Source organism: Hemitrygon akajei, unplaced genomic scaffold (assembly GCF_048418815.1).
Source record: "Hemitrygon akajei unplaced genomic scaffold, sHemAka1.3 Scf000080, whole genome shotgun sequence".
NCBI classification, from domain to species: Eukaryota; Metazoa; Chordata; class Chondrichthyes; order Myliobatiformes; family Dasyatidae; genus Hemitrygon; species Hemitrygon akajei.
Genome location: NW_027331966.1, coordinates 1,855,045 through 1,874,179, shown reverse-complemented (window position 1 = coordinate 1,874,179; position 19,135 = coordinate 1,855,045). Strand labels below are relative to the sequence as shown.

Here is a 19,135-nt window from a genome sequence, read left to right as displayed (position 1 = left end):
GCAAAAGCAACAGAAAGTAGTGCAATATTGGGAAAACCTTTGACAAAATTTATTTCAAGGCTTTAAAAAACTGCCGAACAGAGCTCAATAGTTAACAATTACAACAAAGGCAATAAACACTTCCATCAATACCGACATTGACTTTTTTTAATGAAAATATCTTAGTCCCATTTCAATCAGTAAAATTTACAAAGATAAGTAAGAACTGAAATGACAAGTTTAGAAAAAACTACTTACACTCAAACCCACTGAGATTAACACGACCTTGGACAGAAGGAGGAAGAGGAATAACACACATGAGAAAAAAATCACATAAGACCATAACACAAAGGAGCAGATTCGGCCATTCGGCCCATCGAGTCTGCTCCACAATTTCATCATGAGTGGATCCAATCTGCCCTTTAGTCCCATTTCCCCACCTTCTCACCGTAACCTTTGATGCCCTGACTACTCAGATACCTATCAATCTCTGCCTTAAACACACCCAATGACTTGGCCTCCACTGCTGCCCGTGGCAACAAATTCCATAGATTCACCACCCTCTGACAAAAAAAAATTCTCCGCATCTCTGTTCTGAATGGGCGCCCTGCAAACCTTACGTCATGCCCTCTTGTACTAGATTCCCCAGTCACTCTCGAAATTGCATTCAGCAAAGGGGATAGAAAAATATCCAGCCTACAGCTTATTGAAACTTTCTCCCCAATGTGAACCCGGTCGTGTGTTACAAGGTTAGATTACTGAGTGAATCCCTTCCCATATTCACAGCAAGTGAACGGCCTCTCCCAAGTGGAACACAATGATGCAGCTTTGGTGGAGACGGTTGAGATGATCTCTTCCCAAAGCCTGAGCAGATGATCTGTGGTGTGAACTCGCTGGTGTTTTAATAGATGAGATGATCGTGTGAATGCCTTCCCACATTCGCAGGTCGCCGGCCTCTCCCCAGTGGAACTCACTGGTGTGCTAGCAGATCAGATGACTGAGTGAATCCCTTCTCACAATCTGAGCGGGTGAAATCCCTCTCTGCAGTGTGAACTGACTGGTGAGTCACTAGGTGAGATGATGTGGTGAATCCTTTCCCACAGTCTGAGCAGGTGAATGGCCGCTCCCCAGTGTGAACTAACTGGTGTGCTTGTAGGCTACCTGACTGTGTGAATCCCTTTCCGCAGTCTGAGCAGGTGAACGGCCTCTCCCCAGTGTGAACTCGCTGGTGAGTCTGTAGGTTGGATGACTGAGTGAATGTCTTTCCACAGACTGAGCAGGTGAATGGCTTCTCCCCAGTGTGAACTGACTGGTGTCTCCGTAGGTGAGATGCCTGAGTGAATCCCTTCCCACAGTCTAAGCAGGTGAACAGCCTCTCCCCAGTGTGAACTCGCTGGTGACTCTGTAGGTTGAATAATCGAGTGAATCCTTTCCCACAGTCTGAGCAGGTGAACAGCTTCTCCCCAGTGTGAACTTGCTGGTGTCTCTGTAGGTTAGATGACTGAGTGAATCTCTTCCCACAGACTGAACAGATGAAATCCCTCACTGCAGTGTGAACTGACTGGTGAGTCACTAGGTGAGATGATGTGGTGAATCTCTTCCCACAGTCTGAGCAGGTGAATGGCCGCTCCCCAGTGTGAACTAACTGGTGTGTTTGTAGGCTACCTAACTGTGTGAATCCCTTTCCACAGTCTGAGCAAGTGAACGGCTTCTCCCCAGTGTGAACTCGCTGGTGTGTCTGTAGGTTGGATGACTGAGTGAATGTCTTCCCACAGAATGAGCAGGTGAATGGCTTCTCCCCAGTGTGAACTGACTGGTGTCTCCGTAAGTGAGATGCCTGAGTGAACCCCTTCCCACAGTCTGAGCAAGTGAACAGCCACTCCCCAGTGTGAACTCGCTGGTGACTCTGTAGGTTGAATGATCGAGTGAATCCCTTCCCACAGTCTGAGCAGGTGAACAGCTTCTCCCCAGTGTGAACTTGCTGGTGTCTCTGCAGGTTAGATGACTGAGTGAATGTCTTCCCACAGACTGAGCAGGTGAAATCTCTCACTGCAGTGTGAACTGACAGGTGAATCAGTAGGTGAGATGATGTGGTGAATCCCTTCTCACAGACTGAGCAGGTGAACGGCCTCTCCCCAGTGTGAACTCTCTGATGTACCTTCAGTTCAGATGACTGAGTGAATCCCTTCCCACAGTCTGAGCAGGTAAACAGTTTCTCCCCAGTGTGAATTCTTTGATGGATCTTCAGTTTAGATGAGCAAGTGAATCCCTTCCCACAGTCCGAACAGGTAAACGGCCACTCCCCGGTGAGAACTCGCTTGTGAGCCATTAGGACAGATGACCGAGTGAATCCTTACCCCATAAATTCAGCAGATGACCAGCCTCTGCCCAGTGTGAACTGACTGGTGTGTCCACAGGTGGGAAGACTGACTGCATCCCTTCTCACACACAGCACAGGTGAATGGCCTTGCCCAGTGTAAACTTGCTGATATACATTCAGTTGAAATGACCGACTGAATCCATTCCCACTGTCTGAGCAGATGAATGGTTTCCCCCCTGATTAAAATGATGGACATGCCAGTAAGTCAGATGACCGAGTGAATCCCTCCCCACAGTCTGAACAGGAAGGATGATCGAGTGAATCCCTTGCTCCATTTCTTAAATATCTGGACAGAGACAGCAAAACTATATTCGAGATTTCCGTAGACAAATTTCTTGTCATTTGTAACCTGTAAAAAGATTTTTAAAATCCATCAATGGGTGCAGGACAACATTTCAGATCACGTGAGTTGTCAAGGTGTGAACTGACATCACACTGTTACAGTGAAGTTCAACACAATTTGGATGGAGAAATCATCTTCTAACTGGGCACAGTGCTGGTATCTGGAATGAGCATTGAACGCTCTGATGCTCTTCCTGTCTCTCTAAGAATGGGGCATTTCTGCCATCTCCAATCTGTGACTTGGCTCAGTTTGACTCTCTCCATTGGTATTATTCCCTGTTCCCACTGAGCTGCATGGGTGCCTGACCCCACAGTAACTGAAACACTCTCACACAAATAGCCGGTAGTGTATTCCACGCACCCACCACTCTCTGTGTAAAATACTTACCCCTGACATCCCCTCGGTATCTACTTCCAAGCACCTTAAAACTATGTCCTCTCGTGTTAGCCATTTCAGACCTGGGGAAAAAAAAACTGGCTATCCACACGATCAATGCCCCTCATCATCTTATACACCTAAAAACGGCTCGAAACATAAACAAGGAAAATGTACACTGCTTTGAGGATTTCTTAGAAGTATACAACATTATGAGGGTATAGATAGGATAAATTCAAGCAGCTTTTTCCACTGAAGTTGTGTGGGATGACAACCAGAGGTCATGGGTAAGTGGGGAAGGTGAAAATTTTATGGGAACATGTGGAAAAGCTCTTCACCGGTCATGACAGTGTGGAATGAGATGAATATAAGTAGTGAAAATGAGCTCAGTTTCACCATTTAAAGGAAGTTTGGATGGGAGCCTGGATGGTAGGGGTATGGAGGGTGATGGTCCCGGTGCAGGTATTTGCATTAGACAGCTTAAATGTTTTTTGGCATTGACTAGATGGGCCAAATATCCTGTTTCTGGACTGAACTTCTCCATGTTTCTGTGATAAAGAAGCTGGCCAAACTTGTTTGGATGGGAAAAGGTAGGAGTGACAACGGAGCAGCAATGGCTGGAGTTTCTGGGAGCAACTCGGGAGCTGAGTGATCGATACATCCCAAAGAAGTGGAAGCATTGGAAAGGCAGGAGGACATATCCGTGACTGAAATGAGAAGCCAAAGCCAACATAAAAGCCAAAGAGAGGGCAAACAAAAGAGCAAAGACTATTGGGAATCTTTTAGAAACCAACAGCAGACAACTTTAAAAAAAAAGCCAGATGAGCTCAGGGCGTGGAATCCTGATATTGTAGTCATTAATGGATCTTGGTAGCACCCAACAGTCTGAGGCATTTGGAGGAACAAAAATATCTGGGGCCTCAATATCTCTTGAAAAGCAAGGTTCCCTGCACCTGTAACTTTTCAACTTTTATTTTGACAGGCACATACAATCTCCACATCCTCAAAATTTCACTTCTGAAGGCCTCCCACTTACAAGAACTCTGTTGCCAGGAATGAGCCTGTTCCAAACCACACTTGTCAGATGTTTCTGATACCATCAAAATTGACCTTTCTCCAATTTAGAATCTCAACCCGTAATCCAGACCTCTCTTTTTCCATCTTTACTTTGAATCTCATAGCAATATGATCACAAATTCTGTCACCAGCCCTGGATCATTTCCTAACAGCTTATTGTTCACTTCTATATCAGAGATTCTACATACTGATTAAGGGCACATTTGACAAACTCTACCCCATCTAGTCCTTTTACAGTATGGGAGTCCCATTCAATATATGGAAAGTTAAAATCACTTACTGAATCAACCTTTGTTTATTGGCATGGTCCGCAATCTCTCTACCAAGTTGTTCCTCTAAATCCCTCAGACTGTTGGGTGCAACCAAATTCCAATAATAGCTACAATATCATAATTCCCTGTCCTGAGCTCATCTGGCTTTCCTACGATGCTTCTTGCATTGTGATATACACAGCTCAGCACATTCATCACACTATGCTCAACCATTTGATTGCTGACTCTGTCTGAGGTCTGAACAACATCTGACTGGTGTCAAGAAAACAAACTCTCCCTCATTGTCACAAAAACAAAGCTGATTGTGGATTACAGGAGGAATGGAGACAGGCTAACCCCTGTTGACATCAATGTATCTGGGTTTAAGAAGGTGAACAGCTTTAAATTCCTCAGCATAAATATTACCAAGGATCTCACATTGTGTGTACATACCGGCTGTGTTGTGAAAAGAGAACAGCAGGCCCTCTTTCACCACAGATGGTTGAACAAGTTGGGGACGGGGACCCAAAATCCTGAGGACATTCTACAGGGACACAATTGAGAGCATCCTGACTGGCTGCATCACTGCCTGGTATGAGAACTGTGCTTCCCTTAATCGCAGGAAATGGCAGAGAGTGGTGCAGACAGTCCAGCGCATCTGTAGATGTGAACTTTCCACTATTCAGGACATTTACAGGGACAAGTGTGTCAAAAGGCTCAAAGGATATCGGGGACCAAATTCACCACAACTACAAACTGTTCCTGCTGCTACCATCCAGGAAACGGTACCACAGCAAAAGTACCAACAGGCTCTGGGACATTATCTTCTACCAGGCCATCAAACTGATTAATTCATGCTGATACAATTGCATTTCAATGTTATATTGACTGTCCTATCTACAAACTATCTATTATATATTACTATTAATTACACATTGCATATTTTGGTGAAGATGTAATGTAAAGATTTCTACTCCTCATGTGTAGGAAGGATGTATCGAATAAAGTCAATTCAATTCAATTCACCCTCTCCACTATCTGTTCTGTCATTCTGGCTCCCATTTCCCCTGCAACTTATTTTAACCACATCACCCTCTCCACCCACACTAGCACTAGCAAGCCTTACCACTAGGATATTAGTCCCCTCCTGTTCTGTTCCCCTAACTAATGAATTCACTATCACCTCTTTGACTTTTCTCTGTCAGGTAATCTACCCTCCCACCCTGCCAACAGTTTCTGAAGTGTTCCACCTATTGTTGTGTGGGATAGCAACAAGAGTACTCTGCGATGGCTATTTAACCTCATTCCCCTTCCTGACTCTCCAACCAGTTTCCTGTGTCCTGCACCTTGGGTGTAACTCACCTCTCTTCATGTCATATCGATCACCCCCTCCAACTCCTGGATGATCCGGAATTCATACACTTCCAGTTCCAACTCCTTAAAGTGCAGGGTTACAAGCTGCAGCTGGATGCACATCTTGTTGGTGAGGGCATCAGGGACACTGGAGGTCTCCCCACCTTCCCAACAATGTCCCCTCTAATTTGTAATGACCAGTCTGCACATAAATCATGTACTGTGCATTTTTTTAACCCAGTGACATGTGCATAGTGAATTTTATACAGAGAAGTAATTAGTTTCACAGCCAGCAAATCACTGTTGATAAGTACTTTGATCTCCCGAGTTCGATCAAATTCATCTGCACTCTCTCCCAGCCTATGTAGCAGGCCTGTAACGGGTAATGAAGGATTTTCTCACCAGAGCTTTTGCACATTGTCCATATGTGGTTTGCTTGCTAAATTACGCTTTAAAAAGTCAGATTTGCAAATATCACTCCAAGTCTTTCCACTTGCAAATTCTCCAGCACCTCCTGCATTGCCACAATACATACAGGTAACACCAGTTTCTATATTGGACATAAATATTTCCCCTGAACCCTCTTGAGGAATTGAAGATATATAAAAAAAATTCATTTTGAACATATGTAACCTCTGGCTAGAAGAATAATTGGGACTGAATAGGAAGATTTGATCCGAAGTAAACACTGTCTTCAGTGGTTAGCCAGGACAGGCTCATAACCAGTTCTCTGTGGCTTGCAGAAAGACACATTGAGAGCTGATAACATTGTATACTGTACCGTTGTTAGTTGATACCATTATACATTGTACCCTCATTTGAGTAAGGGGAGGAGGACTCGCTGATAAGGACAGGAATGAACATCTGTTTGTAATTAAGTCAGGGCCTTGCAAAGGGAATGACTGATAAGGACTGGACAGTACATCCATCCATAATTAAAACCTCGATATAGCAAACTCTGTTAAGATTTGCAATTAAGATTTGTAATTAAGATTTGCCAACACACTTGGTGGGTGTACCAGTTCAAATAACATCTTGCAATAGTAATGCATGGGGTGTACTATGAATAAATATACGGCTGTAACCCAAGTCAGTCAACTTGTCAGACGGTGGAAGTGCTTACGTGCCTTCCCTTTGACAACAGGAGCTCAAACTCCTGCAGGAGAATGTGCAATAAACTGTGGTGTCAATAAGAAGCTGTTCTCTCGAGTTTTATTCAGATTCAGCTTTAACATTTGGCATCACGAACAGGATCTCAATATGCAGAGCACCGAGCAGATGGGCTGAGTAAGCATCTGAACCACTCTGGGGACCGTGGAGGCTGACCGGGTACCCAATAGGTAATTTACATTTGTCACTCACCGTCAGTTCCTTTGGACGTACGATGCCTCGCCCAAGGCTGATCACATACCTTAACAGGATCGGGAAAAAAATCTGTCTGGAGACTCGTATAAGATAGGCAAAATTTTTACTAAGTGGGCAGGAGGCAGTATTGGATAAAATTTATTAAGTGGCCAGGAGGCGGTACTGGGTAAACTTTACTAAGTGGGCAGGAAGCAGCCAAGTCAGGTAAATTCATCAATTGAGCAGGAGGTGCCTGCCGGGTAAATTTATCTGATTCTTAATTGAGCAGGAGGCTTTGTGCCCGATAAATTAATGAAAGATAATCGGTTAATTGCAGTCGATTGATACGAGTGTGCCAGGAGCAGCCCTACACAATTTTATGTGAGAGTTTTCCAGACAAGGAAAAAGATTTTCAAATGTTGAGTGCAGCACTCAAAATGTGGCCACGGACGGAGAGGGGTGGGGGAGCCTGCATTATTACCTCATGAGAACAAGCAGTAAATCTGATATGGAAAAAGAACTGAGGAAAGAAGTGGAAATTGTTGAAAAGGGAATGGAAGGAAAAGGCAGATGTAAAATGGAACTTTGCCGGCTATGCCACTGATGGCCTAGTGGCTTCAGCGTTGGACTTCGAGGCGAGAGGTCTCGAGTTCAAACCCAGCCGACTCCCTTGCACACTTTCATCTGTGCTGGGTTAGAGCTGGTGAACAAAACAACTCACCCAGCAGAAGGCAATGGCAAACTACTGCTGTAACTTGCCTTATGCATGATTTCCCAACACCGCACAGCAGCGTGGAAGGAAATCCTCGGCTAACTGGAAAAAATTCTGGATGTGACATACCTTTAAAGTGGAACAGTATATTATCAACAAGTTGGAGGAATAACGCATGTGAGAAAGGGATAGAGGTATGTATTGCAGAAGGAACGCCTAAGGTTGGGAGACGCTAAAAGCGGAGCGAGAATGGGTGGATGGGCGCCGAAAACGAGAGCAGGAAAAACAACGTAAGCAAACCAAGGCCGGCCCAGATAGGAGGGAAGGGTAGGAACGTCAGTCTAAAGTTTGAACTGATAGGGAAACATGGGATTCCGAACCCATGTCTGGTATATTGACCCTGGATGTGATTTGTGGCCTGCTATGGCACTTTCACAGGAGACCAAGCCTTTAAACTGGGGGAACAAATACCCATTAATAATGATTTACTGCTCCAATGCTTACAAAGTTTGCCAACATTATTAATACAAATAATATGGATTGGCCTGACAATGACCGAAATCGAATGTGACGAGCTTTGACATATTATTAGGACCTGACTTTCAAATCCTGATCAACCCCAGAACTAATATTCTCCTGTTTGATTCTTACTAAGAGAGAGAGGGGGCAGAACTATTTGACTAGGCAGCATGTTTACACTTGCTCACAGCTTGTGTTTATATAGTGTTATGATACCAGCCCCCTCCTTCCTGAGAATCGCAAGATCGCTATTAATTCAGGTCTTGGACCCAGGAAAAGAGAGAGAGACAACGCAACGGATTTGACCATTCTTTCTTGGAGACACCTTTGTGGATTGCGATTCTATGCTACGTGCCAGCTATCATGGCTACATGGACACCCTCGGGCAATGTGGGGTGGGGATTGTATCACCCTACCTTGATTGACATCTACAACTCCGCAAGTCAAGATAAAAAGGGGACTGCAGGAGGCAGTACCCTAGCGACGCACCAGAAGGAGACACCATCGCTCATCGCTCCCGTGATAATGGGAAGCTATTCGGAAGCCACGTGTGGTTCATTTCCCCTAGCCTGGGGAGCGAGTGGCTGATAACACCAAAAAGGACTTCGAACTGACAACGGGGAACCCACGTTCCCGATTCAACGATTTGAGTCCAAAAGGCTGGCAAGTTTATTTTCTCACCAAAAATTCTCTCTCTCTCCAACACGTGAAATCCAGCGGTCCCCAAAAGGCTACCTGCATGAACTCCAGACTTTGATATTTCTATCGGACAATATTTTTACCCCTAGACAAACGACAGAGCTACTTCTTATTGTTGATTATTACTATACCCGCGCTTTAGATTGAGTAGTGACGACGTATATTATCTGAATGTTTGTATTAACCTTACTTTTGTGCCCCTTTATAAATAAAAACTTTTAAAAATAGTACCATCAGACTTCAGCGGACCTCTGTATCTTTGCTGGTAAGATAGATAGATAGATAGATAGATAGATAGATACTTTATTCATCCCCATGGGGAAATTCAACATTTTTTCCAATGTCCCATACACTTGTTGTAGCAAAAACTCATTACATACAATACTTAACTCAGTAATAATATGATATGCATCTAAATCACTAACTCAAAAAGCATTAATAATAGCTTTAAAAAAAAGTTCTTAAGTCCTGGCAGTTGAATTGTAAAGCCTAATGGCATTGGGGAGTATTGACCTCTTCATCCTGTCTGAGGAGCATTGCATCGATAGCAACCTGTCGCTGAAACTGCTTCTCTGTCTCTGGATGGTGCTATGTAGAGGATGTTCAGGGTTTTCCATAATTGACCGTAGCCTACTCAGCGCCCTTCGCTCAGCTACCGATGTTAAACTCTCCAGTACTTTGCCCACGACAGAGCCCGCCTTCCTTATCAGCTTATTAAGACGTGAGGCGTCCTTCTTCTTAATGCTTCCTCCCCAACACGCCACCACAAAGAAGAGGGCGCTCTCAACAACTGACCTATAGAACATCTTCAGCATCTCACTGCAGACATTGAATGACGCCAACCTTCTAAGGAAGTACAGTCGTAAGGAAGGTAAGTGACCCAGTTATGGGGTACGTAACAATAGCTCGCAGTTTGTTTTATTTAAGCAAAGACAGTCACAAACACAGTCAGCCAGAGAGAAAGAAAGAAGACTGTCATTTTGAGAGATATTGCCTGAGTAACGTCAGCCGCCAGCTTTCTCGGCTCCTGTTTGAATCTTACAAAGAGAGAGAGAGAGGGCTGGAACTATTTGACCGTGCAGCATGTTTACACTTGCTGGCAGCTTGTGTTTACATAGCTCACAGTTTGTTTTGTTTAAGCAAGGACACACAGTCAGTCAGAGAGAAAGAAAGAAGATGGAAGGTTCGAAACAAAGGACCTAGTGGCCAAAGGTCACTGTTTGGGCTCTCCTATGCCCACAAGGGTGGGTTGATTATTGATTCAGTGTATACCGAATGTGTGATTGTCGCTTTGTTTGATCCATTGGAGTGGATCTGTTGGTTTGGGAGTATCCTGTGATGACCACTTGTGCTAACCCTTGCCTGGGGGTGGTAATTCACTTGAAGAGGTACCCCTGTGACCAATCACTGTTGGTGATGATTCGTATAATCCAAATGGGGATTTTGTTGGAGTATCTCGTGGCTACCACTTTTGTTAACCCTTAGCTGGATTCGGGTGTGTGATGTGGTAACCACTTGTGAGAAGGGATATTCTGTGGAAATCACTGTCGGTAATACTTTGTGTGTTGGATCTGGATTGGGAGTACCTTGCGGAATCTACCTGTGTGTTAACCTTTGCCTGGGTGGTAGTTCCTTCTGAAGACAGTACTCCTGCAATAAGCTACTTCTGGTGATAATTTGTATGTGGATTTAGAACGACGACGAATAAGACCTACAGCGACTATTATCCTGTTTTACCACTGTGGAATTTGTGGAATTCAACGTAATTGCCTTCTCTCGACATTCACCTTGGATTACAAATATCTCTCTCTCGTCATTGATTCCGTGGATGAACTGAACTTTCATACTTTACCATCTTTCAGCTTGGTATTCCCTGAGCTGAGTGGTTTGGGAGTTATACTTACACATATGTGTACTCATAACACTTTTAAACTTTTGATTATTTTGCTTAATTTGTTATATTATAAGTAGATACAAATAAAGACAGTGGTTTTAACATCAAAACCAGAGTCCAGGTGTGGACTATAGCTGCTGGTTCAATTAAACCGTAACAGTGGTGTTTGTGTTTATGTCTTTAAGAGGGCTTACCCCAGCGCACAGGGGCCCCTATGTTAACACCTTTCTGTCTCTCTGTCACAACTGGGCCAAGCAGGTAGAACCAGGGGCCTGCTGGGTTTGTGCCGAAATTCCTCAGTATGGGAAAAGTATGATTCAAATGTCAGTAATCCCGCTCAACTACAGTGAGGAACTCTCAGCCTGTGCTTTTTCAAATAACACCTGGGGAAGAGAGTGAGGAACTGTGGTCCAGACAGAGATGACTGTGGCTGTCAATGTTTTGAGGGATGGCATCTCAGGCCCCCACCAAACGGAACTTCCGACACTGGGAAACATGCATCTTGGCCATTCCTGCAGGTGCCCAGCAGCGGAGAGGAATAACTGAGACTGAATGATTTTGGATGATCGCTTTTCTCTCCTATGGAGTAGCCAGGAATTCACGAGAGATAATCAATTTGTCTACAAGCACTTGTGGAGCTGGCCACAATACTGCAGGGGCCCTGACAGAACACAGGCCCAAGTAACAGAAATATCCACTGAAATGATTGCAATCCGGCAAACAGTTGTACAGAATCGGTCGGCTTTAGATTGTATCCTAGCTGAGAAAGGGGGAACCTGTGCTATTATTGACACAGAATGCTGCGCCTATATCCCTGATGAGGCTACTAATGTTACATCCCTCTCCGAGCACACTGCCAAGGAGATTGACAGCATCAAGAAAGTAGGGCAGGATTTTCTCGGGTTCACCGAAGGGTCGAAATGGTGCTCTTCGAAGGCCTGTTCGGTAATATTTGGGGCATGATATTGCATTATGTCCAAATGGTTGTACCTCTCATTGTTGTAACTACTGATGTTATACCCACTGAGAAGTCAAAGCTCCACTCGGTTGCTTTCTCTGTAAAGGAGGGAATGATAAAGTCTGTAAAAGGGTTAACACTTCGTTAAACAATAGCATCCTGTTTTTCTGAAAGGAACTGCTGATGATCAACAGATGTACTAAGCCATGCTGAGCCATATTTCTTCTTGAGGGTAGCTAGCTAGAGTTTCAGGATGCTTATCTCCTTGTGCACTCATGTGCAGAGATAAGACAGTCTGTTCTGTGTGTGTAAGCCATTATGACTATTTTGTAACTTGTCTTCAGGGGCTGTCATAGTAAATAACTTTTGGCTCCAGCCTGTCTTGTGTAGGGAGTATCTGGACAGATATATCAGTGGTGTGAGGGGAATTCGTGGATTGGGTGGGAACAGTCACAGTCTGTTCCTGTCTGAGTGACTTAATCCGGATTCGACTTCGACAGAATGGGAGTGGTCTTAAAGGGCTGGGCTGCTGGAAGCACATTACCAGACCTGGACTGATTGCAACTGTGTCTGACAGAAGCATAACTGGTTATTCTGGGCACATTCAGTCCCACTCCAACTAAATCCTACCTTCCCTTGTACAAGTATGTAATGTCTAAAGGACCAGTGTCTGAGTAAATGAGACTCACCAACCTTTCTTCCGACTGAATCAATGAGAACTCCGAGTCAGTTGATTCAGAGTTGTTCTCTCCAGTTTATGCTCTCAGTCCTCGGGCTGGTTCACTTGTTGCTGTTCCCTCGTCTTCAGCTGTGGTTTGCTTCCAGTTGGGGTTTTTCTTCCAATAAACCTCTCACCACAGTTCTCACTTTAACCAGAGAGATAATGAAGCACATTAACACAGTTTGAACACCAAACTCACGGGTCTATTTCTACTGTTGTAAAAATGGAACTGCCCATTTACTCATAACCTGTCCCTGTGAGGATGGAATGGGAACTCATCCTCTCCTCAGACTGGCAGTCATTGCTTCCAAAGGAACTCCAAAACCAAATATCTGATCCCAGACCAGAAATACTTGCTCAACACCTCGTAAGCACAAGCAGCTCGATCCTCGCGACCATTTTACCTGGATCAAAAACTATGATATCCCAGGACCCAACCTCACAGAATCACACAGCTTAATCTGCCACTCACCGACCCTGAGAGTCTCACACATTGTCCTCCCATTTCATACTGGGTAGTGCAATCGGGGATTTCCCCACAACCAATGTCCAGCTGCTCGAAATTTCTGCTTCATTGCAGAAGGACGACCATTCAGCCCCATCTGTAGAAGCAGTAACCAAAGTCAAAGCCAACACAGGACTAGAGTCCAAGCAGCAACTCTCCCAGTACTCTTTGCTGATTGTAATATGATGCAGTGTGTCAGCCAGTCACAGTTCAAAAACTAGCTCTCCCACACCAATGCACAACAGAACTGGTACCGGATGACCCTCTAACTTTCCAGCTGACAAAAACTGATTCAGGAAATAACTCAGTGAGGACGAAGGTGTGAAAGAATACTTCACAATGAAGACAAGAAAGATTGCCGATATATATCATTGCAGAGGTATGATACAGGGTGGACCAAGGTTGACCCAGATAGTTGATGCATGTCACTGAAGTTGGTGGGAGAGAGACTGGACAGAGGTTGAACAAGATGGGCAGGGAATGAGCAGATGGAACCAGGTGGAGCAGAAAGCAAGGACGATCAATTATGGTTCTCCAGCAATACACAGATACTGAATTAATAGTACACACTACTGCATAAAGGATCTTAAATTGACAAAGTTAGAACAAACAACAAAAACATTGCCATATATACTTTGAATCCTCACCAAATTTTTTATCAACACACCATAGAAAATTTCCCATTTGGACACTTCATGCTTTGCACGGTAACTGCTCTGCCCGTGACTGCAAGGAGTGGCAGAGACCTTTGGATCCAGATCAGCAGATCACAGAAACCATTCTCCCCCTAGACTTCCCAGTCCCTCAGGAAAGCAGGTAGTGAAATCAAAGACTCCCACAACCTGGGTCGTTCTTGCTCATCCACCCCAATCCAGGAGAAGACAACAGCCATAAAGCTCAAGGACAAATGCGAGGAGGCTCAGGACGTGAGACAGTTGAGGGAAGTTAAAGGGACTCAGTGGCCAACATCAGATTCCCCAAGACAACATGGAGGAAGCATCACCTCACATCCGGGGACTCTGACCACACACCACATGATCTTGAGTCACAAACCAGAGGGCGGGGTAGATCTGCAGTAAACAGCATCACGTGACCTGTTGGTGGGTCTCCCATTTCAACTCTGTGGAAATAAATAGCCTGGGCTCCTGGTTTGGATCGTTCAATGCAGATTAAGTGAAATCCACATTTTTTTGAAGAGCCCAGATAATTGGAAAATAAATGAGTAATTGGCCCTCAGTTCGGCACTCACAGCTAACATTGGATCTCCCCACTCGGGATCGGTCTCAATACTCACTGATGGGAAAACGATATCTTCGGCCCGCAGACAGTGATCTGACTCCTGGCTTCCTGACCCAGGAGGCGAGGACCCTTTCCCAATCCCACAGACGATCCGCTTCAGTAACGAGCAGAAAGGAAAACATCGCCCAACCGGAGACAGTGAGCATGTGCAAAGAGATTGTTACATCTGTGGATAAATGGGAGGGGCAAACAGGATCACGTGACTGGTGGGGTCTCCCACCCCAGGCAGAGAGTCCAGCTACCCACCACTCTGTGGAAAGAGACAAACTTGCCACTTACATCTCGTCTCACCTTAAGTGTATTAGACATTTCAACCCCCAGGAAAAATATATTGTCTGTCCACACAGATTCATAATCAGGTTTATTATCACTGGCGTGTGGTGTAAACTTTGTTAACTTTGCAGCAGCATTTCAATGCAATACATAATATAGAAGAAAACAAAACAAAATAAAATAAAAAAAATTACAGTGTATGTATATCTGGGACCATTGCTCATCGTGATTGTTATAAATGACTTGGATGAGGAAGTGAAGGGATGTGTTAGTAAGTTTGCTGATGACACAAAGGTTGGGGGTGTTGTGGATAGTGTGGAGGGCTGTCAGAGGTTACAGCGGGATACCGAAAGGATGCAAAACTGGGCTGAGAAGTTGCAAATGGAGTTCAACCCGGATAAGTTTGAAGTTGTTCAATTTATTAGGTCAAACATGATGGCAGAATATAGCATTAATGGTAAGACTCTTCACAGTGTGGAGGATCAGAGGGATCTTGGGGTCTGAGTCCATAGGACACTCAAATCTGATATGCAGGTTGACTCTCTGGTTAAGACGACGTATGGTGCATTGACCTTTATTAATCGTGGGATTGAGTTTAGAAGGGAAAGGTAATGTTGCAGCTATACAGGACCCTGGTCACACGCCACTGTGCTCAATTCTGGTCACCTCACTACAGGAAGAATGTGGAAACCTTAGAAAGAGTGCAGAGGAGGTTTACAAGGATGTTGCCTGGATTGGGGAGCATGCCTTATGTGAATAGGTGGAGTGAACTCGGCCTTTTCTCCTTGGAGTGATGGAGGATAAGAGGTGACCTGATAGAGGTGTATAAGATTATAAGAGGCATAGGTCATGTTCAAGGTTTCAATGTCCATTTGGAAATCAGATGGCAGAGTGGAAGAATCTGTTTCTGAATCACTGAGTATGTGCCTTCAGGCTTCTATATCTCCCTCTCTGATGGTAACATTGAGAAAAGGGCAGCCCTGGGTGCCGGAGTTCCTTAACATTGGACGCTGCCTTCTGAGACACTGCTTCTAATCCTCTGGTAATCTTATAAACATCTATCCAGTCTCACCCCAGAGAAAACAACACGTTTGTCCAACCTCCCGTTATAGCTCATGCCCTCTAATCCAAGCAGTATCCTGGTAAATTTCTTCTGCACCATCTCCAAAGCCCCGACATCCTTCCGAGAATGGGGGCGACCAGATAGATAGATAGATAGATACTTTATTCATCCCCATAGGGAAATTCAACTTTTTTTCCAATGTCCCATACACTTGTTGTAGCAAAACTAATTAATTAAAACTAATTAAGAACTGTATGAAACACTCCAGATGTGGTCTAACTAGCTTTGTAAAGCTGCAACACAACTTCATGACTTTTGAACTCAGTGCTTCAACTAATAAAGACAACCATGCCATTTGCCTTCTTATCGACCCGATCAATCTGTGCAGTCTCTTTCAGGGAGCGATGAACTTGGAGTCTAAGATCCCTCTGATCATCAACACTGTTCAGGGTTTTGCATTTAACAGTGTACTGTCTCATACATTCGACCTACCGAGCTGCCAAGATGATCATCACTAATCAAATCTCACTGAGATTTCTCAGGTCCTGTTGAATTTATTGCCAAGTGCACAAGTACGGGAAGGTACAGGTACAGAGAAACACTGACTTGTGGCAGCATCACAGGCAAGTACATTCAGATAACACACGGAACACAAATTATACGATTCTCTGTCATTAACAATATAGAAACATGTTTACGACATCCTGCTAATCAGACCAAAACAACGGGCTGAGCGGCGGCTCATCTCAGACGGTTCGGTGTGAAGGTCTCACAACCCGGACCGACCCCGGCAGATTCTGTGAAGGAACCGAGGCGAGGCCGCCAGTTCGGGAAAGTTCATCCCCTCCCCCTTCAGGTTTCACCGATCACCTTGTGTTTCTCTCTCCCTCCCCACCCCCACCTTTTATTCTCCAGTCCTGCCGAAGGGTTTCGGCCGGTAATGTCGACTGTATTCTTCCCCTAGATGCTGCCCGGCCTGCTGAGTTCCTCCAGCATTTTGTGCGCGTTGCTCGCATTTCCAGCATCTGCAGATTTTCTCTTGTTTGAGTTCGGGAAAGTGAACTCACTACCCAACGTCAGACATCCCCGCTCGGGACCGGCTTCAATACTCACCGAAGGGAAATTGTTGGTGTTGCCCCGCAGAGAATAATCCGTCTCCGGCTCCCCGTCCAAGGGGGCGAGAACCCCCTCCCGATCCCGATCTCACCGCCGTCCCGCTTTCACAAAGAACGAAAAAACAACACTGCCGTTCCCGGGAATGTGAGCATGCGCAATGTGCTTATTGCGTCACGGGCGTTGGGCGGAGCCTCGGAAAATGCTGACGATCTGCGGTAAACAGGATCACGTGACACGGTGACTGTTCCACCCCCTTCACATATTGCCCGACCCACCGCCGCATTTCCCAAATTATTTCATTATTTCCCTATATTATTTCCAGATTTACACCAGACACGTATTTAGTTTTTTTCCCTCCATATCTTCCCCGATCCCTTTTCAGCCACCCCCAGGTCACAGAGTTCTCAGGGTTATAATTTCGATTCCCATCCCATCCCGACACACAATTCAGACCCACACAGGAAATGTGCAGGTTTCAGTTAAATCAGTCTATGTTTATAAACACTTAATTATTAGCCCAGCCGTTAAACCGATAAAGCTCGAGCACAGCAGCACGTAGGTGACGTAACACACCGCGCCCGTCAGGGCAGATCCCGGTGTGGGGAGCCCATGTGTGACGTCAGGCGAGTGGGGGGGGGGAGCTGTGTGACGTCACCTGTGGGGGAGAGCTCGTATTTAAAAGCACTTTAATGGATTTTTCGGTGGGACAACAACATTAATCACGGGTTTCATCACTGAATCCAGTGTTGTGGGATGTAAAGTCCCCTGTTATGTGTCCGGCTGTGCCGTGTTGTTGGTGGAGTGGGCAGCGTGGTGTTTGTCTCGATTCGGGTCACAACACCAGAATTGCCAGCGGGGTCCACACACAGTGTATCAGTCAACAGAAAACCTCTCGTCCCTGCAGTCTTTGTCTCCTAGTAAACTCAACACCCTGACAGTGTGGACCATAGATACCCCTTCCTCTCAGAGTCAGGGGATCATTCAGACAGCTGATCGCTGAGAGGAATTATATTTATTGGTCATTAAAGTTCACCCAGATTCGTTTGGACGGATTTGATGTGGAGTTCGGGGTGTCACAGTGAAAGGGCCGGACGGTCGAACTCTCTCCGTTGTCCAAACATCCTTCCAGGTGAGGCGACACTTCACCTGTGAATCTTCCGGGGTCGCCCGTTGTGTCCGCTGCTCCCGACGCGGCCGCCTCTACACTGGTGACATCGGCTCCTCCGCAGTTGTGCGGGGTAGGGTTGTTTGGGGGGGGGGGGGGGTGGCGGTCGACGATATTGTTCCCTTTTGTGCGGGAGGGGTGGATTTTGGGGGTTTGATGATCGGGATGCTGTCTTTTTGATACGGGGGTTGAGGTGGGAGTTTGATTTTTCTCTCTGAACGACTTTCGTGGTTTTCCGGAGAAGAAAAAAAGCTCAAGAATTGTTTACGGATACCTGCTTTGATAATAAATTAACCTTTGAACTATCCGCTCCGAGCGGGACTTCCTGGTGTCCAAACATTTTCATTCCGATTCCCACTGGGGAATCTACTGATGTTGAAAATGATCATAACATGATAACGAATGGCTACAAGTGGCGGATGCAACTCGTTCATTATCTGATCCAGAAACACGTTATGCCCAGATTGAAAAAGAATTGCTCAGCATTTTGTTTCCTTGTGAGGCATTTCATCAGTTTGTGTCAGGGCAATCTTTTGATATTGAAAATGATCATAAACCTCTGATTGCATTGTTTTATGCGGGGGGTGGAGTGGGAGTCTGGCTTTTCTCTCTGATAGATGCTGCCCGGCCAGCTGAGTGGTGGTGTGTCATTTTAGGAAGCAACAATTCTCTCTTCAAATGAATTACTGTCTAATCTTGCTGTTAACATTGTGTTTGTTACAAAGCCCCAGTGTCTGGAAGAGCTGTCACTGTCATGGGCTGTTGGTGCAGATTGGGATGGCGGTGGGGTGTCAGTGACCTCTGTATCAGAGAACAACACGGGTTTCTACATCCTCCTGTGAGATATAAATGTCCTCACAGTGGGTTCGGATCAGCTGGCATATCTGGAGTTTGCAAAGGGAAAGGGAATAGGGAAGGGGCTGAGGAGAGAGAGTTTTAATCAGCAAACCATCGTGCGGGATGGAGGGGTACAGGAGCTGTCTGATAGATCGTTCTACAGTGATTGTATTTTTAAAAAATCACACAGATGGTGACGGAGGAAGAGGCTTGCTGAGGGAGGATACCCGGAGGTGAGCAGGTCAGACACGGTATCAGGAGAGTGACAGTGA

General features: G+C 45.3%; 2 protein-coding genes across 9 annotated transcripts in view; one reads left to right on the top strand and one right to left on the bottom strand.

Annotated features, from left to right (window-relative positions):
• Positions 1-19,135, bottom strand: part of LOC140722572 (uncharacterized) — a 175,586-nt gene that overhangs the window by 980 nt on the left and 155,471 nt on the right. The window contains exons 1-4 of one of the 8 annotated variants that reach the window (XM_073037283.1): positions 16,859-17,041; positions 12,578-12,750; positions 3,090-3,160; positions 18-2,708 (exon numbers count right to left, since the gene is read on the bottom strand). In XM_073037283.1, the coding sequence (XP_072893384.1) occupies positions 950-2,308 (1,359 nt within the window). In that variant the 5' untranslated portion in view covers positions 2,309-2,708; positions 3,090-3,160; positions 12,578-12,750; positions 16,859-17,041 and the 3' untranslated portion in view covers positions 18-949. Of the gene's footprint in view, positions 1-17; positions 2,709-3,089; positions 3,948-12,573; positions 12,751-13,077; positions 13,098-14,404; positions 14,593-16,858; positions 17,063-19,135 lie in introns of those variants that run through there. The other 7 variants (XM_073037282.1, XM_073037281.1, XM_073037284.1 and 4 more) reach the window with 7 other exon arrangements.
• Positions 1-19,135, top strand: part of LOC140722565 (NACHT, LRR and PYD domains-containing protein 3-like) — an 883,504-nt gene that overhangs the window by 759,564 nt on the left and 104,805 nt on the right. The window lies entirely within an intron of this gene.